At 47.4% G+C, this 22,273-nt stretch overlaps 1 protein-coding gene across 4 annotated transcripts in view; it reads left to right on the top strand.

Moving 5' to 3' along the window:
* PEG3 (paternally expressed 3) overlaps nucleotides 1-20,842 on the top strand; it is a 42,703-nt gene extending 21,861 nt beyond the window's left edge. For 3 of the 4 annotated variants that reach the window (XM_029924569.1, XM_029924565.1, XM_029924567.1), the window contains exons 3-10: nucleotides 3,948-4,024; nucleotides 6,234-6,714; nucleotides 7,190-7,279; nucleotides 7,993-8,136; nucleotides 8,221-8,330; nucleotides 12,118-12,220; nucleotides 12,991-13,083; nucleotides 13,248-20,842. In XM_029924569.1, coding sequence (XP_029780429.1) covers nucleotides 6,321-6,714; nucleotides 7,190-7,279; nucleotides 7,993-8,136; nucleotides 8,221-8,330; nucleotides 12,118-12,220; nucleotides 12,991-13,083; nucleotides 13,248-17,299 — 4,986 coding nt within the window. In that variant the 5' untranslated portion in view covers nucleotides 3,948-4,024; nucleotides 6,234-6,320 and the 3' untranslated portion in view covers nucleotides 17,300-20,842. Of the gene's footprint in view, nucleotides 1-1,479; nucleotides 1,544-1,772; nucleotides 1,975-3,947; nucleotides 4,025-6,233; nucleotides 6,715-7,189; nucleotides 7,280-7,992; nucleotides 8,137-8,220; nucleotides 8,331-12,117; nucleotides 12,221-12,990; nucleotides 13,084-13,247 lie in introns of all 4 variants that reach the window. The other variant, XM_029924566.1, reaches the window with a different exon arrangement.
* Nucleotides 20,843-22,273: the final 1,431 nt, after the last annotated feature.

Raw genomic sequence — 22,273 nt, 5'->3', positions numbered from 1 at the left:
TTGGCCAGAGGCGCCGTCACAGGACGAGTGCACCTGAGATCGGGGTCTTCCTGAGGGTAAGGTGAGTATGGGCCCTGGGCAGGTACTCGGTCAGCATATCTGGCCCCACTTGGAGTTGCCCTTGGGGCTGTAAATGGAGGACAGGGCGAGTCAGGGTCAAGGGTTGGGTCACTTGGTCAGGATGGCACTTAACCTCATCTCACAGGGCTCACCTCCTGTCACGTACCCCTGTAGGGGTTTGTTGATCAGTGTCTCCTTTTCCGGAGTTTAACTCCCAAGGACTCAGACAAGATCCTGGCCCCACGTCAGAACCGAGGTTATGCAGGAACACATTAGCAACGTAACATTTTTCTGACATGTGCTTGTCCCTTCCCATGGCTCCATGTGTAAAATGGCGTCCCCCGCCATCATTTACTGCGGCAGTTTTTAGTGCTGCGCGTTTTCTTTCGTAAACTGGCAATTAGATGTATATATAAGGACTTTATTGTAGTGGGCATGTGACTTTCTAGTTTTTTTTTTCTTTCTAGTATTGTATTTACTTGACGGTCCTTAAGTGGAGACTTGCTGGTTCAAAAGGAACGGGCATTTTTAACATTTTTAAAACAGAGGCTGAAATGGCATCCAGAATTATGGTTCGTGCCTGCACCAGCCAGTTTCTCGCCGTCAGTTTTTCTTTTTGATTTTGATTTTTGAAATATCTGCCCATTTGATGGGCCAAAAAAGTGTTCACTGTTAGAAATGTAATATCTCACATTTCTTTAATTTCTGATGAGACTGTTAGAAAGTATCACTAATTTTATGAACTGTAGTTTTTTATTTTCACGGGGAGACATTTATTGCTTTCTAAGTAAGCTTCTCACATTTCAAATATTAACTGTCATCTGGGTTGCAAAATATTTTCCCCCTCCTTTTGTGGTTTGTTTTTATTTTGGATGCTTTTTATAGTGCAGAAAATTTGTACCCATTTTTATTTTCCTGTCTGCTGAGTAGTGGTCTTCCGGTGGGCTCTGCTGTTGGAATTCTGCTTGGGCATTCTCCTCCCCATCCCTGTTCTTTGCTGTTGCACACAGTGCCTCTGTGAACACGCTTGAGAGCTGTCTCTGTGCACGTGGGCAGACAGGTCCATCAGATTTCAGAAGTGGAATCCCTGGGATAAGGGATGACCTTGCACTTATGCATTAATAATTGCTGGAGATCTGGGGAGTAGAGTCACCTTACAGCTGCAATTCCCATATGTGATCCTTGGTTTCAGAAGTTCCAGAATCGATTCTTTGGGGTTCTCTAAATTGCCTGCCATCTGGTTTAGGAGATGACCTTGGGCTCCAGCAGGGTGGGATGGGCAGGGAAGGGAGGAGACCCCTTGGTGTTCAGGCGTCAGGGTTGTGTGAACCCACTCAGTGGGCAGCATGGTCTTTAAGGACTCTACCAGTGCTTTTGTTTATTGTTTTGTTTTAACTTTGGATTTATTTTTTTGACTAGGTAATACATGCTCATGGTAAAAAAATAAGTAAATAAAAACAAAAGGAGACTATACAGTGAAAAAGTAAGTGTCCCTTCTTTCCCTGGCCCCCAGTTCCCTTCCCCAGGGGTGATCACTGTTAATCACTCTTACTAGTCTCATATATATCCTTACAGAAATCATCTGTTTAAGTAAATATATCTGTTTTCAGTTGCTAGAATGCTCTACACATTTTCATGCCCCATTTTGCACTTAACTACATTAGAAGTCATCTCAGATCTGTTTATTTCCAATTGCCTCATTATTTTAACAGGTTTCATAATCATCATAGGAATGTGTACCATATTCTGTGCATTGTTGGCACTACTTCAGTGATTATATTCTTGCATATATGTCATTATGGACTTCTGGGCTAAATCCATGGAAATAGAATTTATAAGACAGGGCATGTACATTTAAAATTTCAAGAAGTTATTCCAGCTGCCCTCCATAAAATCTCCATTGCCACAAGCACTGTGAGTACGTCCATTTCTTCTTCATACACATACTTACATTGTCCGTCTTTACGATTACTCTGTTCTCAAAGCCCTTTTTTACTCTCAGATCTGAAATGAACTTCCTCTGCAGTTGTGGGAAGGAGTTTTAGGGTCTGATTTTTTTTTTTTTTTAAGGTTTTCCCATTAAATTAAAAAAAATTTTTTTTAATGCTCTTGCTGACCAAGGGCTGTTCTGTTAGAAAATCTTGAGCACATCTGAAGAAGATCGTATTTGTTTACTCTAGTCCTGAATTTCTTGAGAGAAAAGAAATTAATGAATTTTTGGTGTAGAAGTTGGCGTGTACCTTGTGATAGGATTCTTAAGGGCATTCAAACGGTCATATTATTAATGAGTAGAATGTCTTCCATCTATTTTCTGTGTTCTGGAAGGGTTTTTATAACATAGTAAGTTCAATTGCTCATGGAAATTTTATGGAAGTTCCTCCTTAAATCATTTAATCTTTTTAAATTTCTTCCCTAGATTTTCCTCTGCTTTCTGAGTCAGGCTTGCCTGTTTGTATTTTCTTAGAAAAATTACTAATTCCCTCTGAAACCTTTTCATCCTACAGTTACATATAGTTTTCACCTACTGGTGGTTTAAAACCACTTCAAATACATGTCTACTGGGAAGAAAAACTATCATAGTAAAGAAGTGGATATACGAAGTCCAAGTTGTCCTTAATATCTCCCAACTTCATTGTCTAGTTAGAAGAGCCCTTTCCTGCTCCATAATTCTAAAAAGTAACCTTTTATTTATTTTATTTGGATTTTGGTTTTAGTATGTTTATATATGGTATGCCCTTTCCCCCAGGTGGGAGATCAGCTCGCTCTCCTACCACTGCTCACTGAAGTAATGTGCACACGCCTTGCGGCTTTGTAAGTGCCGTTTTTCAGGCGCTGCCGGATGCTCACTACTATGTGGTCAACTTAGACCGTGATTCCCAAGTAAATCCACTTTCTTGTCATAAGTTACAAGTTGGTCTTTTTGTTGTTTTATTTCTTGGGTTTTGATGGTATAAACAGAACCATCATTGTTATTTTATGCAGTCTTTCCCCTTCAGGTGGATTATAAAAGAACTTTCTTACCCTGAAATTATGTGAAAATATTTCTTTAATTTTGTGTATGGTTTGTTGGCCTTTTGATAAGTGAATTTTCAAATTCCTGACCAAATGGAACTCTTGCAGGTCAACTTTGGAACCATCGCCAAGTTCCCCAACATGTATATTCTTCAAAGTTCCATTAAATTATACAGATTAACTGGGGGGAGGTTGTAGAGCTTTAATATGCTGGATACGTACATCTCCCCTGACTGTGCTGTGTCTCTCCAGTTACTGCCTTTTATTATTATAATTTGTAATCTTATCTATGTGGATGCTGTTGTCTTTCATTAAATCTTTTCTGTCTGTATAATGACAGTTCTCTTCCCACTTTTTAAAATTTTTAATTCCTTATACGTATTTAGGGAGCCTGTTGTAAGTGATTTCCTTATTAAATTATTGTAAGGTCTGTTTCCATTGATTAACAGTATCTGAGTGGACACTCTTACATGAAAGAGAATGAAAGATTTAGATCTTTCTTTATGCCTCAAGTTTTTCTTGCCTTGTTATAATTGGCTGGAACTCTGTAGAATACTGTTCAACAGTGATAGTGCTAGGGACTTTTATGTCTGTTTTTATAGCTGAATTTGGTCTGTGGTTTGTTAGTGCTAGTTTTGTATTGGCTTTTTAAATTATTCTAATTTCATAAAGACATTGGGAAGCCTTTCTGTTTCTCTTTGGTTGGTTTATGACCTTGGAGTTGGCCTTTTCTTAAAGGTGATTTATAAGGCCTCACCTCTGATGCTATCTGAGTTCACAGCCTTTTGGAGAATGAATTGCCTGACACTCTTTTTTACATTTCTTCCATGTTTATTTGTCCATATGTTTTTTTTTTTCCTTTAAAATGTCTGCAGGTCCCTGGTGTTTTCAACCTGTTCCCGTGGAGAGCTGCTTGTTCTGAAGTTCTGGAAAGGATCCTCTTCCCAAACAGGTGATTTACATACCTGAAGGTATCCTGTCTCCTCTGAGAAGTTGGACTAGTGCCTCTAGGGGACTGGGGTTTCCCCTGGGATCCGGGTGCTGAAGAGCAGGCTTGGGCTTTCTGCACTTTCATCTTTGCCACTCAGGCCTGCTGGGTTTGAGAGCTCTGCCCTCGTCGGGGGCGGGCCGTCTGTCCCTCTTGGCCAAGCATTGCTCCAGTTCCTAGGGCCTGGACACTTGCCCTTTACCTTCCCTGGCTTTGGAAGTCTTCTGCTTGGCAGGGTACAATCTCGAGCCTTCTCCCTGTTGTCACCCATCCTCAAGGAGGGCAGGGCAGACCAGGGAGGCAGTACTTGATTCCCAAGGGTCTTCATGATGGATGTGTGTGTGCGCGTGCGTGTGTGTGTGTGTGTATATGAGGGTTGATGCTTCAGAAGACAGCGGTAGGTGAAAGCATGGTGGGGAGGGGGGTGTTTCTGCGTGAGCAGAGTGGAAGCCTCTCACCGCAGGGGGAAAGTAGCATGGCAGAGTTTGCTACATTTATTCCCAAATAATGAATGACACACCTTGTTTTCTCTTTATTAAAAAAAGAACCTTAATTTTAAACTGGTTTTCCATTTAAAACAAAAGCATAGAATTTTGTTCTAACATATTGTTTTGTTCTTCCTTGGAAGTGAAGCCAGAAGTACAAAAGTGTCAGGTGAATTAGTAAACCCAAATTCACCCAAACATAGATTTTTTTTCCCATATCACCTACATTGTCATACCATTCGTGGCTGTCCACATGGGGAGATGGTTTAGGTAATAGGAAATGTGTAGCCTTAATTGATTGCATTAGAAAAAAAGAAAATCGGCTTTTAAACTCAGTCTTTAAAGTTCTTCTAAAATGAAGAGGCAGATAATTAAAAAAAAAAAAGAAAGAAATGAAGGGAAATTAATGGGAAATAAATGAAGCAATACAGAGGATTATCAAAGCTGGTTCTTTCCTTAGAGGGGCTGGTAGAAAAGTGGGCAGGTGAGAATGTTCTTTGGAAGCAAGGGCATAGAGGTTAATCCAGCATGTTCTCTCTCCCCGAAACTTAGCTATGCTTCTTCAGCCACGTAGTAATGCATGCCTATCTCTAAAACCTATTTTATTTTATTTTCTCTTATTTTATTTAAGTTTATTTGTTTTTGAGACCGTCAGAGACAGCGTGAGCGGGGGAAGGGCAAAGAGAGAGGGAGAGAGAAAAAATCCCAAGAAGGTTCTGTGCTGTCAACACAGAGCCCGATGTGGGGCTCAAACTCACAAAACCGTGAGATCATGACCTGGGCAGAAACCAAGAGTTGGACGCTTAACCAACTGAGCCACCCAGGTGCTCCTAAAACCAATTTTAAAATGGGTTTGCGTCCATTAATTTTAGTATGTTCTATCAGGGTTGGTACGTGACTTTGAGCCAGGCAGGCATTAGAGGACACAGGGCCGGAGAAGTTAGTCTCTAATCCCTAAAGTAGAGTTTACGGTTTAGGCTGTGGAGAGAGGCACGTTAACTCCAGAGAGTAAGAATCCATGTGAGGAGCGCTGGCAACGCCTGAGAGGTGAATAGTGCGGCTCCGAGACCCGCCCCGAGGAGGAGGGGTCCGCGGAGCCCGAGGCGAGGGTTTGGACCCGCACCCGTCAGGAGGGGCGCGGCGCCGAGGGACCTGCAGGCTCCACCACTCTGGCCAGTAGAACTTCCCACAGTGATGGAGATGTTCAGAAATCATCAGAAGTGGCAGGCTTGACCCTCATACCCAGTATCCCCTTCTCCATTTTTACCGAGAAAAAAATTGACCTCCACTTTTAGTAATGCCTAGCACCTCGAGCCTCTCCCATATGTGGGCAGTGGGGCGGTAGGCCTTTTAGAATATTAGCTTATTTAATGTCACAGTTCTGAAAGGGTTGAAGGCTGTCATTCTGCTGGGGGAGGTAAGGGGACAGACTCCAGGACATTGAATAGTTGCCCACAGTCGTGATACCAGTTAGTAGTAGAGCCAACTCTCGAACAGGTCGTGCTTGGACCCCCTGTGGGAGGCTGTGTTGGGGTGCCGTGTGTGCGTGTGTGTGTCTTCGTGGCGCGAGTCTGCGTCTCTGCCCCCGTGGTCAGTTCGCAGCATCGTCGATGCCCATGGAGGGCAGCCCCACTCTGCTGCCTGATCTCACCTTATGGGACCTGTGCGTATCTCCTTGCGGTCCTCAGGTCCCTGAGTGCTGACTTGTCAGAGGCCGCCGCGTCCTTCCTCCTGACTCATGTTTGGTTCCTCCGGGGAAAATTGTACTTAGAAGAATGCTGCCTCCGAAGTACTCATCTGCTGCCAAGCCCAGGAGGTCATGGGCGCCCGACACGCACGAGCCAGACGGTGACCTGAGTGAGGGGCCGGATGCCGCCCTAAGACCAGGGGCAACTGACCCTGAAATCTTTCATCAGAGATTTCGGAATTTCCTCTACGTGGAATTTGTTGGGCCTCGGAAGACGCTGTTCACACTCCGAAACCTCTGCCTCGATTGGTTGCAGCCACAGACGCGCACCAAGGAAGAGATTATCGAGCTTTTAGTCCTTGAGCAGTACCTGACCATCCTTCCAGAAAAGATCAAGCCCTGGGTACGGGCAAAAAAGCCAGCGAACTGCGAGAAGCTAGTTACTCTGCTGGAAAATTACAAGGAGATGTACGAGCCAGAAGGTGAGGCACAGTGGGGGCCGTCGGGAAGCCAAGATCTCCCTGGGGTTCGCAGCCGCGGCGCCGCTGGTGGTCAAGGCCAGATCACTGTCCTCACGGGGTGCCAGCCTGTCATAGGATGCGCAGCGCCACACCCCTGGGCCCTCTCTCCTACCACAGGATGCTAGTTGTGCCCTCTCCCCAGCTGTGACAGCCAGATGTGATGTTGCCACATGTCCCTGGGGAGTAGAGTGCCCCAGTTAAGAATCGTGACATAAAGGGTGTGTTCCCCCAAGAGTTGGGCATGGCTGCCATGTAGAGGGGAGAGGAGGGCTGTCACGGCCACGTAGCTGCCCAGGCATGGGAGGAAGTGAGGACCGTGGGGATCAGATCGCTCCAGCTTCCCGATGGGGTGAGGGGGGGTCATGTGGTCGGGAGCTTTTTCAAGAACACAGGTGAGAGGTGATGAAGCATTAAGCCAGTGTTTGTGTCCTCTCAGACGACGACAGCAGCGACCTTCTCAGCGATGACAGCTTAAGCCGGAGGGCAACAGAGTCCCCCCCGCCACGCTCCGTCTCCTCTTTCTGCGGTGAGTAACCGTGTCAGCGCGCGGTCGGGGCACACGCGGGCCCTGCTTCCCCGCCGGCAGCTCGGCCTGGTGCCTGGCAGCGCGCGGTGGGCCTGGTGCTATCAGTGGAGACAGCAGCGCAGCTCTGGGAGAACGTCAGTTGATGATACAGTGAGAATTTGTTTATATCCAAGCAGACCTCCAGTATGTTACGGTTTTTTTTTTTTTTACTGATGAGAAAGTATTTCAAGCTGTTGGAAATTGGCAGCAGGCTGTTAAAAGCTGTGCCCGCAGCCCCCCAGGGGAGGCAGAGCTCATCACTACTTGGCTTCTAAAAGCTGTTCTGTTAAAGGTCCCTCAGTGGACTTTCTTAAAAGGAAGCTTGATATGGGGGAGGGCACGGCTTTCGTCTCTTCGGGGGCAGCGTTATGTGCACGGAGACTGGCGGGTGGGTCTGAAGTCATGGTCCAGAGTGTGGGGGTGACCGTGGAGGAGCCAGGAAACTGTGTCTGCAGGGCACCGGCCTCCAAACCACCGTGTGGCGCTTGTTTGGCCACGCGCAGCACGTGGGCGAAGCGGTGTTCTGGGCGCGGGTGACCCGAGTAGCCTGGATCATGCGTGGGAATCGAGAGACCTCGGTGTGCGATCTTTCTCCTCAAGGAACGAGCGGGCGTAGGGCCTCCATCCCGCATGGCCCGACGCCGTGTTAACTCCTGCGCGTCTGGCTTCCTCAGGTGACCGGGATCGGGACTGGGACCAGGAGTGGGACCGGAAGCGAGACTGGGATCTGGACTGGGACCGGGACCGGGAGCGGAGAGGCAGGAACAGAGACCTGGAGTCTCGGGAACGCTGGCCATACCCCAGGATCCCCAGAGGCAGTACGTCCCACGCTTGGACCTCCCTAACGCGCATGCAGGGCCACACCACACCCTGTCCCTCTGTGACACCTTTTCTCTTCCCAGGACTTCCTCAACGGGACCTTTCCCTTCCTCTGATGGAGAAAACAACTTTTGCGACGGAAAGAGAGCCCAAACTTAGGGACTCTGCGATGGATTATGAGTCAAGAGCCAAGGTATGCTTAGGTCTCCTCTCTTTCTGGAAAGGCCATCTTCACTTCATGGCAGAGATGCCTTTCTTTCCCAGGAGGGTGTGCTCGTCTGCCCGTAGAATCCCACCTGGGTGTGCAGAGGGGCACTTCTTCCCCGCACGGAGCCCAGGCCTGTCCCCAGAGGCGGCAGATGGCTGGGGTGACTCCTGCCTACTTCCTGATTCACCCACGTCATCAGAGGAGCACTTTGCCACCCCGCAGCTGTGGCATGTGGTACGCTGGCCATGTCGGTGGGAAGCAAAACTTGAAGGTTATAACGCCCATTGTGAGCGTCTTTCTGGCCCACTGCACGGAGCAAGGGACACTGCATATCCACGCAGCAGGCAGACAAGAGAGAGAGCGAAGGCTCTGGAGCCAGTGAGGGCTGGGTTCGAGGCCCAGCTCTGCCACCTGCCAGGTGTGCAGCTTCAGACCATTTGCTCGACTAAGCCATGCCTCAGTTTCTTCATCTGCAGAATGGATGTGGTGATTGGCCCAGGAGGGCTGCTGTGAGGAGTCAGTGTGATTCGTATGTATACATGAAGTGCTTAATTTGATGCCTGGCACGTGGTGGGCACAGCCTTCATGTCGGCAGTTACGGCAGTAGTTTTAGGAGGTGGTGAGCTGGGGAGATGGGTGAAGGGGAAAAGGCCTTGGTATCCGGGCTGACCTGTAAGGAGAAGGGTCACGAGTGACCCAGCCTTCTGAAGGGGAGTGGCAGCACGGGGAGAGGGCTTTGAGGATAAGGGGGAGCCGAGTGCGGGGAGGCCGCGGGCCTGCATCTCTTCCTAGCGCTAAGGACCTCGCCTGGGTCAGGGAGCACCATGGGGACCGAGGTAGTCCACGTGCCCACGTGCCCTGGAAGTGGTGCGCCTTGCAGCCACGAGGGGCATTCAGCAGTCCCCCACACAAGCCTTCATAGGTTACTGTATGGGGCGTCCATTCCCCAGAGCGCTGGGAAGCAAAACTTGAAGGTTATAACAAGCAGTTGGCCCAGAGATCTTGATTTGGATTTGAGAGGAAGCTTCTTGAAGGCAGCGAAGCAGGGTCGGGAGGTCTCGGGCAGAGGCCCCAGGGCAGGAACCAGACAGAGGTCAAGCAGGCCAGAGCACAGAGGGCAAAGTGCAGACAGCTCTGGGCGTGGCTGGGCCTGGCGCAGGCATCCTGGGTCCTGCAGCCAGGCGGAGAGCTCAGGTCGGTCCCCAGCGCGTGCCTGCCGCGGCACTTAGCAGTTGGTGTCCACCGATGGAGGGCTTCAGATCCCACCCCGAAACCTCTGTCGCTGGTCCCCTGTCCGTGAGACCAGCAAGGACCACAGGTGTGTGAGAGAGGGAGGGGTGGGCAGCATCCGATGTTGGAAGCAGAGCGTCCGCAGCAGCAGTAACTAGAGGAAGGTGGGCGGGGTTGGAGGTGACTCTGCCCCTCTAGCCCAGGCGTCCTTGTCCCTTGTGCCAGGGGAAACCATCTAAGTTTGTGACACACTTAGTTTGCTATTAATTTTGATATCTTGTTTGGAGAAACCAATTTGGCCAAAATTCTAGGACTCTAGACAAAACCACTAAACAGACTCACTCTTAAGCTTGATTTTTGAAAACAAAATGTCTCCGCGATATGCCCTTGTCCCCGAGAAGGCGGTGCAGTGCGCATCCGCGGCGTGCGGCCCCGGGAGGGCGACACGAGCCCTTATGTGGGGGTGTTGAAATACTCCACGAAACAAAGATGATAGGAGGTTGCTAATTTGCTTTTTAAACGCCCTTCCTCGACCCCGGGGAGGGTTGGCTCCTCCTCCTTGTGGCCGGAGGAGTCTAGACGCCACAAGTCACTGTAACCCGGCGTGCAGGCCGCGGCCGCGGCGGACAAATGGAATCGCGAGGCACCCAGAACAGCGCCTCGTCCTCTTTTGGCGCCTGTGTAACCCTCTGCACCGCCTGTCGGGGTTGTGCTGCTCCCTGCGTGGCACCTGTCTGAGGGGCACTCTGTGGCCGCTTCTGCAAGTTGAGGTGCCATTTTGGCTACAGATCCAAAGTGACCAGCTGCTGAAGAGATGCCCACTTGCGGAGATGAACTTCACCTTAAGTCAGTCAGTTTTCTTCCATAGAACAGGGTAGTTCACAGTTCCGTGTGCTCTTACTTTACTCAGCAAGGCAGAGAGAAGAATGTGAAAAGTAGCCCTTCCCTTTTGCTTTTGCCTATGGGGTCTGTCAACACCAGGGACGGTGACCCTCCGGACTCCCTAAGCCTCCAAAGTTCTTGACCTCATCTACCCTCTCTGCTGATGCCTCAGGTCAGGAGCCCAGGTTTCCTTTTTTCGGCTACAGATGCATTTGTTTCCCCCCCCCCCCCCCCCCGCCCCGGTCTGCCCTTCATAGTAGAATACGCCAGTGCTGGGACTCAGGACACGCTGTCGCAAACCTGAACTTGCCACTGGACGGGAGCTGGGCAGCCCGCAAACGTGCTGGCCACCCGCTCTGTGGGGTGCCCACTGTCCTGAGTCCGCAGAGCCTCCTGAGCCCCCGTGGCTTGTGTGCTGCCCGAGGCCTTCTCAGCCCAGACCTGGAAGCTCTGCTCAGTTTGGTGGTTTTTGCTTTTCGTCACTGGATGTTGGCAGTTGCGTCAAGGAGGCCTTCCTCTGAAATCCAGGTGTGTGTGCATGCGTGCACTCTTGTTTCCACTTTTCACACGGCTGTGATGTCTGTGCCGCTCCCCAGCAAGGACCCGTAATCAATTTAATATCAAGATGTCTTTACATAGTAGTTTAGTAATTTATGTTTTCTTTATGTAATTCTTCTTGATGTTCCCCACAATATTGCTGGGCAGGTTGATGCTGACTCTCCACTTTACAGATGAAGAACCTGAGGCTTAGAAAGATTTCTCTTCCCAAGGTTGCGTGGCTCAGAAATGGTACAGTCTCCCTTTGGTCCTTGAGTTTTCTCTGCCTCCAAAATCCGTGGGCGTCCCATGGGGCCATGTCCATCCTTATGTCTGTCCCCAGGCCTCAGTGCCATGCTCCCCAGGACCACGCTTCCCTGAGACCGCTGATGTCCTAGTGCATCAGTAAAAAAAGGTACTGTGACCTCCTGCATAGAAGACTCTTCTGAGTAATGCAGGGACTTGGAAAATGACTTTTAGAGACATGTCCACTAAGCGGGAAAGGCAGCTGTAAAATAAGGCATTCAGTGCTTTGGCTTCCATCAGGGTTATTTAGGGCGTCTCCATGCCTGGAAGAGTACAGTGCGTCCCCATGGTGCACAGTGAAGGTGAACCCAGGACACAGTGGGACTGAGGAGGGTGGCTTAAGTCCCACTTCCTGATCAGACATCCGCTGAAACACGTTTTCCTTCTGTCCCTGCACACAGTCCACGTTTGGCCTGTTGAAGCTCTCGCACCACTAGCCCGCTTCCTCTGCGTCAGAGTCTTACCACCTAAGGCCCCACCGAACTCTGTCTACCAAACCCATATAGCACTGATTATCTGTACCCCACTTTATTGTTTATTGTTCTCTAATTGTTTCATGAGTCTTTTCTCTCCAACCAAATTATAAGCTGCATGAGGGCAAGGAATGTGTGTCATACGTCTTTTGGATCTTCCACACAGTATAGCACCAAGGTAGGTATGCAGTAGGTCCGTAGTAAAACTTGCCCCGGATCACTCGGAACCCCAGACATTGTGCACGCTTTCTGCGTATCTGCGTGTGGCACCTGTGCTGCAGCATCCTTCTCTCTTGGGCGCCCCCGGAAGGACTCCATCAAGAGGTCCGTGTTTGGTATTTCAGGATGCCGTGTCATACCAGGACGTTGTGAACCTGACCGAGGACAGGAAGCCTCAAAACCCGATTCAGGACAACATGGAGAACTACAGGAAGCTGCTGTCTCTGGGTAAGCAGAGAGACCTGGTCATTGGAGCTCTTTGTCACCTGCCTCTTAAAGCTGTAGGACATTAGACTCCATGTTAATCTTTTGGGATTTTAAGGGTGATAAGAAGCCTTTGAAATATTCTTAGAGAAGGAAATGATGAGATGTGATTTTGAGAAATCCTTCTGGTTTGGGTATGTTGAATATATTGTGCAAGGTCGGGGAGAATGGGGAGATGTCTCTTGCCACCAGAGCTGGTACTTTTTCTGGAGAGGTGGCAGTGGAAGTTTTTAAATACACACTTAGACTGGGATCCTGACTTCCAGTTTGGACTTCCCTCGAAGTTGGCTAGCATAGTGGGCAGCTGGCTGGCGCCGGAGGGAGAGGAGCCCTGCAGGGAGTGGAGCCTCGGGGAGCTCTTGTGCTAGGAGAACAGCTGAGGAAAAGAATGAAGAAGGAGGAAGAGAATCCTGGAAGCCAGTGAAAAAGAGAGTGTCGGGATTTAAGTGTTGACAACAGGAAGGTGAAGACTAAAAAGGATGCACTGAATTTCAGGATACATGGTGGTCTCTGTGCAGATTTCTAGGTGGAATCAGTAGAATTAGTTAAAATGCAGGCTAGAATGGGCGGAGGAGTGGACAGTGAGGACACGGGACTGCACATAGAAGCTGCTCTGGAAGTTGGGTGTGGACCACCTCCTGTGTAGTGGTTCCTAGGAAGGCAGACCCCATCTTATGGTGACGAGTCTTATGCCCAACTTGAACATAAGCTGTCGTTATCATTCTTGTGAACAGGGGTTCAGCTCGCAGAACACGATGGCCACTCCCACATGACACAAGGCCATTCTTCAAGGTCAAAGAGAACTGCCTACCCGAGCACCAGTCGAGGTAAGCACTAGGCAGATTGTACCTAGTGGCCCCTTCAGTTAGTGAGATGGGAGCCGTACATACATGTTGGTAAATCTCTTACATTTTATATTCACACCATTATCACAGAAGTCTATTACAGGTGCAGGAGTTAGGGAGTATTTACACTTGGGGTTTCTTTTCAGGTCTAAAATCTATGCCTGAAACCAAAAAATTGACCCATCGGCGGGGAATTTGTGAAGATGAATCTTCCCACGGGGTGATCATGGAAAAATTCATCAAGGACGTTTCACACAACTCCAGATCAGGACGGGCAAGGGAATCTAACAATCGGTCCCAGAGGTTCCCCAGAAGGCCAGACAATGATTGGAAAGGAGTTTCGTTCAACAAGAGAGAGTCGGTGATTCAGGAGAGGGCTTGTGAAGGGAATGGCTGTGGGGGAGGCTTTAATTTTAACTCGAGCCTTGTTTCCAAAAAGAGAGTTCTTGAAAGGAAAAGGCGCTATCAGTTTGACACAGATGGGAAGGGCTCAGCGCAGGAGCAGAAAGGCTGTGCAAGGAAGAGACCTTTTGAATGTAGTGAAATGAGAAAAGCCATGAGCATGAGCAGCCTTAGCGCCCCCTCCTTCACTGAGTCACACCCACTTGATTTTGAGGCCATGTCCTATGTGTGTGATGAATGTGGGAGGTCTTTCACTGTGATTTCCGAATTTGTCGAACATCAGATCATGCATACTAGAGACAATCTCTATGAGTACGGTGAATCCTTTATTCATAGTGTGGCTGCCAATGAGGTTCAAAAAAGTCAGGCTGGAGGGAAACGCTTTGAATGTAAGGAGTGTGGGGAAACCTTCAATAAGAGTGCCGCACTTGCCGAACATCGGAAAATTCATGTTAGAGAGCATCTTGCAGAATGTAATGATGAGGAGGATGAGGAGCCCTTCATGCCCAGCCCGACCTTCAGTGAGCTCCAGAAAATATATGGGAAAGATAAGTTCTATGAATGTAAGGTGTGTAAGGAGACCTTCCTTCATAGCTCTGCCTTGATTAACCACCAGAAAACCCATGGTATAGACAACGAAGATAATGGGCGCGGGGAGGCCTTTAAACCCAGACCGCCCCCCGGTGATCTGCCAAAAGGGTATGGGAAAGAGAAAATGTATGAATGTAAGGTGTGCAGGGAGACCTTCCGTCACAGCTCATCCCTGAAAGAACATCAGAAGATCCATACTCGGGGAAACCGCCTCGAAAGCAAGGGTAAAGTGTGCGAGGAAACCTTTATTCCTGGTCAGTCCCTGAAAAGGCGTCAGAAGACATACCCAAAAGAGAAGGTCTATGAGTTTACAGATGGTGGGGAGGCCTTTAGGCAAAGCTCAGACCTCGGTGAGCATCAGAAAATTCATTCTCGAAAGAATGTCTTTGAAGGCAGGGGGTATGAGAAGTCTGTCATTCATAGCGTGCCCTTCACTGAATCTCAGAAAAGTCATACTATAACAAGACCACCTGAAGAGGATGAGGATGAGAAGGCGTTCACCGTCAGCTCTAATCCTGATGACAACCAGAAGATTCCCCCTCAAGAAAACGTCTATGAGAGGAAACCATATGAGAGGTCTGTTATTCATAGCTTAGCCTTTGCCAAAGCTCAGGAGAGTCAGAGTACAGTGGGGCCCAGCGAACCAAAAGTGATCACAGAGTTTCCCATTCAAAGCTCAGGTGTTACCGGACATCAGCAAGTCTATGCTGGAGAGAGTACCTCTGAAAGAAGGAAATATGAGACATCTGTTATCCATAGTGTAGCTACTTTCAAACTTCCCAAGAGCTGCAATGGAAATCAAGTCGTTCAATGTGATGAGAAGGGAGAATCCTCCACTCCTGTGTCAGACCATCATGATAAGCAGCAGAAAACTCCTGCCAGAGAGAACCCTAATGAAGGAGGTAAGAAGGACAACTACCAGGAGTCTGTCATACAAAGTGTATCCCGTGTGGAACCTCAGAAAAGTCCAACTAGTCAGGGATCCAGTGAACTTAAGAAGGATGATGAATCATCTGCTCCCACCTCAACTGTCCGTGCACATCAGAAGGCTCGTTCAAAGAAGAAAAACATTGAGCATAGGAACTATGAGACCTCTGTAATTCACTCCCTACGTTTTGGTGACCATCAAGCATTTCGCCCTAGAGAGAAATTCTTCGAATGTCCCGAGTGTGGAGAATCCTTTGTTCGTAGCTACGAGCTCACTGAGCATCTGAAGATTCACGATAGAAAGAAGCCCTCTGGAAGTAAAAACTATGAGCGATCTGTAATTCGCAGCCTAGCCTCTGCTGACCCTCAGACCAGTTACACTGAACAGCAGCCGCAGACAAGTTACGCTGGACACTTAGCACAAATAAGGTACTCTGACCAAGCAGCACCAATGAGTTATGCCAAGCAGCCGGCGCACACAAGTTACACGGACCAAGGAGCACAGACGAGTTACTCTGGAGGGCACGTGAGTTATGCTGTACGACCAGTGCATATGAGTTACGCACCGCAGGTGGCACATATGACCTACATGGAGCCACCAATACAGATAAGTTATTATGAAGAGCAAGCACAGACGAGTTATGCTGAACAGCAGGTGCGCAACAAATGTAGGGAGTGTGGGGAATGCTTTGCCACTCTTGAAGCCCTTGGTGTACATCAGAAAATCTATGTCCGAGAGGAACTCCATAGCCGGAAGTTTTTTGGAGACACTGTTATTCAGGCCATAGGCTTTGATGGGCCTCGGCCAGAAGGGCCTTGGCAGAGTGAGCTGGACAAGCAGGACGAGCAGGATGAGGCTGAAGACGCGATCTATGGCTGCAAGGACTGTGGGCTGGGCTTTGCAGATCGCGCGGACCTCAAGGATCATCAGAAAGTTCACGGCAGAGAGTATCTCCTTGATAGTCGTGAGAATGCCCGTTCTGTAATCCACACCCATTCTGTCAGTGAGTGTCAGAAAGATTACGTTGGAGAGCAGCTCTATGAATGCCCGGCATGTGGGGAATCCTTTGTTCACAGCTCATTCCTTTTTGAACATCGGAAGATCCATGAGCAAGAGCAATTTTATGGCCAAAGAAGGTATGATGAGCCTTTTATGCAGCCCTTGGTCATCAACCCACAGAGGCCTCATGCCCCACAGAAGAGTCCCGCCGCAGGAACGTCCCTTCAATGCCACGTGTGCGGACAAGACTTCATTCATGGCTCTGTCCTTGGCGAGCATATGAGAATTCACACCAGAGAGGATTTACCGGAGCAGGGCCAGAGAAGTGAGGATGTGGTGAGTCCAGGCTTGGCCCTTACCGAGTTTCAGAGAAGTCAAACTGAAGAGAAACACTATGAATGTAAAACATGTGGAGAAATTTTCCTCAATCAGTCAGACCTTACGGAGCACGTGAGAATTCATGAGCAAGATGAGCCCTATGATTATGGGGCCTCCTTTGTTCACACCTCGTTTCTTACTGAGCCCCCAAAAAGAGATTCACCATTCTACGAATGCAAGGACTGTGGGAAGTCCTTTATTCATAACACTGTTCTCACCAAGCATCAGAAGCTTCATCTTGAAGAAGAGGAAGAAGAAGGAGCCCAAGAGGTGGAAGCCAATGTCCTCGTTCCACGAGAAGTTCTGCGGATCCAGGGGTCCAACGTAGAGGCTGCCGAGCCCGAGGTGGAGGCTGCCGAGCCCGAGGTGGAGGCTGCCGAACCCAATGTGGAGGCTGCTGAGCCCAATGGAGAGGCTGAGGGGCCAGATGGGGAGGCTGCAGAGCCAGACGGGGAGGCCGAACAGCCCAACGGAGAGGCCGAACAGCCCAACGGAGATGCTGATGAACCAGATGGGGCAGGGATTGAAGACCCAGAAGAAAGAGCTGAAGAGCCAGAGGGAGATGCCGATGAGCCGGATGGGGCAGGGATCGAAGACCCAGAAGAAGAAGGCGAAGATCAAGAGATTCAGGTTGAGGAACCATACTACGACTGCAGGGAATGCGGAGAAACCTTTGCTTCCAACTCTGCCTATGGCGAGCACCTAAAAACCCACGCCAGGCTGATAATACTTGAGCCTGGAAGTGGCCATGGCGAAAGCTCACGCTACACCGAACGTGCAAGGACCGGCACCAGCGACAACGACAGGGCTGATGACAAGTACTTCAAGTGTGATGTCTGTGGGCAGCTTTTCAGTGATCGCCTGTCCCTTGCTAGACACCAGAATACTCATACTGGCTGAGAACATAAGAATACAGATTAGGAAACCTTCACTTAGAACTTGACCCTTACTAAACCAGAGACTTCAAATCAATCCATGACAGTGTCAGAAAAAACTTACCTAGGCATGTACACACCTGACTTTCAACATCAGACAACTCAGATTTAAAAGAAACCAGAGGTGGAACCTGTTTTGGTCTCCGCTCTCCCCCATTCGACACCAGTGGGCGTGCTTGGGAGAGCCAGAGCAGGTCCCTTGCTTCTGAGTGACCGTGTCGAGGGGAAACCCTAGGGGTTTTTGAGGCCACAGAAATTGCCCCAGTCCACTGTAAATGACATTTCTGCAACCTATAAATAATGCTCCCTGCAGTGTATATAAAATAGCATATGGTAGCAAAACAGTCATCTCCTCTCTTTGGATTTAATATTATATACAGTTACAGTTTACTGTGCAGAGGTACCTTACCTGGTACTCGGAATTTTTTTTTTTTTGGAGGAGGAAGAGAGCAACAAATTAGAATATATTTCTAAGCATCTTAGATTCTGAGACAGACTTCTTGTGCATTATTTGGACACCCTCGGTATCATTTTGAGTAATTGTGTATTGTCCCTTACCCTTAAGTATTCCTGTAACAGTGTAAGCATGAAAGGTAAAATGTCTTTTATTCTTTGCTGCTTGAAAAGAGAAGTGCTTTGAACTTCCTTTTCAGCCATTCCGTCTACACCGACACTTTGGAACCTAATGCTGTGTAAGCCTTTATGATGCGTGGTTTGGCCTTTCGTGACCCAAAGTGGTTGGTTGCCACGTTGTACCTTGCAGTGGTTCTCATGCTAAAATACTACAAGTTGTTTTTTTAACCACCCTGATGTGTGTTTGATAATGAATTTCAAAAAGCTGAAGCTTTTCCCTATAAATCCTACATTTTTGCCTTTAAAGGGTGGGTTGCGACCATCACTAGATCACAGTAGTGCCTACTGACGGTTGAAAACCGGAGGGAAAGGCTTTCATGCTGTAAATAAGGACGCAGGCCAACAGCTGCCGTCACGTCCCTTGTGCGCTTCCTGCCGTAAGTGACACGTAGCATCGTGGCGTCGTTAGTGTGAACTGCCACAAGTCCGGCGGCACCCCGGGGCTAGTGTCCTTAGAGCTGCGTGTCACTTCCCTGAGTCGAGGCTTCGCCTGTGTGACCCTCCCCTCCCATGTCTAACTTCAATTTTAAAAATTAAAAAAAAAAAAAAAAAGCTTTCTTTACAGTCAACTTAAGCTTAACGTGGACTCAGGTTCCCCAGCAGCCTTAATTTGTCTCCTTCACACCCGTCCCTTCCTCCTGCGGCCCTTCTAAGCATTTCCGAGCTCTCCACGAGTGTCGTGTTTGTTGGCTCAGCTCAGTTTTCCATGTAATCACAAACTGACCTCATCCTTGAGGTTTCCCGTGTCCTCTTCTGTGGACCACCTGTGCTCCTTTTGCTTCCCCTCCCCTTGCATAGTGACTATTAAATTTTTTGGCTTTGAGTTGGCTGGAAAAAATTAAAATTAAAAAAAAAAAACCACCTTAAAAGTGGATTTGTAGATTAAGTGAACAAAAGACAAGAACAAATAATTTGAGCAAGCAGAAGTAATCCACGTGCTGGGGGGACGTGTCTAAACCCTCCTCTCCTAGATCCGCGTGGTTAGGGCTCGGGCACGTGTTGCAGCAGCAGGGAGTGCCACAGTGCAGGGAAGCTGTGGGTGGAGAGCACAAAGCAGAAGTGAGGGAGCCAAAGAAGGAGGTCCTAATCCATCTCCAGATCTAGGAGAGTGAGGAGCAGACAGAAGGGAACGTGGGAAGCAGGCCTTGGAGGGCCAGGTTGGTGGAATGACGTGAGCAGGAGGTCCTAGACGGTGAAGAAGGGGCTTTTTGGTGCAGGTCAGGGCCAGCTGCACAGAGGACCTGAGGTCGGGATGGACACCCAAGAAAACTGAGGAGAATCGAGGCCCCTGCAGCACAGGAGGGGGACCCTTTCGATGCGAGACAGCATTGATGGTATTGGGGTGCACTTGGGTTGATCACTGTTGGCAGTATTAACTGGTAGAACCTTTTCAGAAAACAACTTGCCAAATGTTAGGGTGTCCATTCCAACCTCATGTTGGTGAAAAATTGGGAATGACATAAATGCCAAAACAGTAGGAGGATTATGACATGAAGGCATTCATGGACTGTATGCAGCTGCTTAAAAATGATAATCAAGAGTTATGTAGCAGTGTGGAAATATATTTACGGAATAGTAAGTGGAAAAAGGACACAGAATTATATTTATACTACAATTATAACTGATTACAAATGTATGCTTATAGTCAAAAGCTGTTGTGCTGTTGTTGTATGCTTATAGTTGAGCATTATTTTCTTAAATTCTTTGAATGTTCTTTATGGTAGTGCTACTAAAAAGTTTGTAATCACATTTCCATTGTGAACGTAATTTGAACACATCAGACACTTGGAAAATACAGAAAAGTGGAGGAAAAAAAATCCATATTCCAACCATCCAAAGACAGATACACACTCTTCAACATCTTGTTTATTCTTGTTTCTGTGCACAGGTTTACGATTATAACTGTGTCAAAACGTGTATTCAGAATAGTTGTTATTTTGCCTTTGTGGAATTATGGTTAAACACTTCCATCTTAATGTTTTCACATGTTCCTTATGATAGTGTTCATATAACAAAGTTTATTATGTTTGTTTTCATTACAAGCATAATACATACCCAGAGGAAAAATTGGAAAATACAATAAATTAGAAAAGAGGAAAAAGTCACCCATATTCCCGACACCCAACAACTACTGTTAACATCTTGATCTATTTCCTCTATCTTGTTTTAGTGCACAAGCTTGTGATTATAACAGTGTTAAAAATGTATGCTTTATAAAGTCTAAAAAGAAAAAATTACTGAAAATAATTAAAATAGTGTTGTCATTGTGGGATTATGGTTAAATATTTTGTCTCAAATTCCTTGAATGACCTTTGGTGTTTTGGTATTAAATCTTGTGTATGTATTTCTCCATTACAAATATAATACATACTCATAGCAAACCTTGGAAAATTCAGTAAAACTAGAAGAAAAGAAATTTCATCCATATTCCCAACACCCAGCAACAGTTGCTGTTAACATCTTGGTCTGTGCACCAGTCTATGATAATCAGGGTGTTAATGATAGGGATACATAGAGTCAAAGATGGGAAGAAATACGGAAAACAATTAAATAGTTGTGTGCTCGTGTGGGATTATGGTGAGATGTTTCGTCTTGGTTTCCTCGAGTGGTCTCTGTCATAGTGTTTGGGTAAATCCGCCTTTATTACACATATACCGTCATAAACACTGTATGTGTTCGTTATAGAAACTTTGAAGTTACAGAAATGTAGAAGAGAAACTCACCCATATTTTCACCATCCAAAGACTGTGGTTAACATCTTGATATATTTTCTTCATCTTGTTTCTGTGCACAGGTTTTTGGTTTGTTAATATGGTTGTGATTGTTCTATCTATCTGTAATAGTGTCAACAATAAAAATAAAGTTAAAAATACGATATTGGTCAGTCTCCTCTTTTGTCCACTTTAAGTGTTTGGGTTTGTTATAAGTCCAAAAGCTTAGTGTCTCTTTAGTCCTTTAAGTTTGGCTTGCAATCTTACTCCATTTCAAAGTGTTGCATATTTCAACAATTCCTTTTAATAGTACATGACTGCACGTTTTTAACTGCACTTATGTATTTCCCATAGTGCTTTTTAACTTGATAACCACAACTGTAATTCAGCTACTTGAGTCAGCATTTTTAATTTTTAGTCTCAAAAAAGAGATTCTCTCAAAAAACCACAAACCAGAGTGATCCCTTAATATAAAAATGTTAATTTCCTGGCTTAGGATCTGTTTAAAGTGTCTCTTCCCAACTCTTCCTTGAGGTTAAAAGTCTTTAGGGGAGTCACTTCCCTTATTTTAACCTGACTTTGCCACCTGAAACAGCTCACGCAGTTGGTAGGGTATCATCCCCGGTAACTTGGGAGGTAGTTTTTAAGCACGCTTGTAATTCACCATGACCGGAGATTTGGGGCCAAATTGCCGACCAGATCGCTGCCGGCTACGACGTTGGTTTGCATCGTGCCCGACTTGGAATTACTGTCCTTGACTCAGCGACACACAGGAGATGGTTAAATACTTGACCCCTTCTAATCTGCATGTCACATGATTGGATTCTACTCTTACAGTATTAAAATACAGTTTTCATTTAATTCTACCTGTAGAATTTGACAGTGGCAGAATCCTGGGCTTTTTAATATTATTAGAAACTTTTATTTACATTAAAATGAAAGTCCATTGAACAATGGTTATCTCTTGTGATGTCTGACCCCTTGGTCACAGCCCTTCTACGGTGAGGGGTCAGTGTAGTTCAGGGTGAGAGGGCCAGTTCTCTTTAAGACCGAGTCGTATATTACAAAAGGAAGTAGAGGCAAGGAAGTGGTTATTTGGGCTTCCCAGACCAGCTCTTATACTCTGGGAATTCCTTCGCTGCTCGTCAGTTGTGGAAGTAACTGTGTCCCAGCTGCCATGTTTATTCCATGAAACTTGACTCCCCTCATCCCCAGGTCTCAGCTGATTGGCGCTCTTGGGCTCCCACTGTAGTCAGACTCAGACTAAGGGCTGCCTCCGTGGTCGTGTGTCATAGGCCCTAAGTCTAAAGTTTCTTGTCCGGCGAGAAAGCGGATGCAGGGTTAAAATACGAGAGATGGCTGCTGTCCGGGAAGAGACAGGAGCCCCGCGTCAGGGTCCCTGCTCTGTATTTACTAAGATCGGAAGGTAACAAACGTGACGCGCGAGCCCAGGAGACCATGACTCTGAACGTTACCTCACGGGCGTGAGGGGAAGGGGGTTTTGAAGATTAACGGTATTAGGGGTTTGGGTCAATATAAAACACGATTCTGGAACCAGGCAGATGGCTGTGAACGGCCGACAGTGGGCGCCGTGT

The sequence above is a fragment of the Suricata suricatta genome, chromosome 16, assembly GCF_006229205.1.
Source record: "Suricata suricatta isolate VVHF042 chromosome 16, meerkat_22Aug2017_6uvM2_HiC, whole genome shotgun sequence".
In the NCBI taxonomy this organism is placed as follows: Eukaryota; Metazoa; Chordata; class Mammalia; order Carnivora; family Herpestidae; genus Suricata; species Suricata suricatta.
Note: the sequence above shows the minus strand (reverse complement) of the source record. Positions and strands in the feature narration are given on the sequence as shown.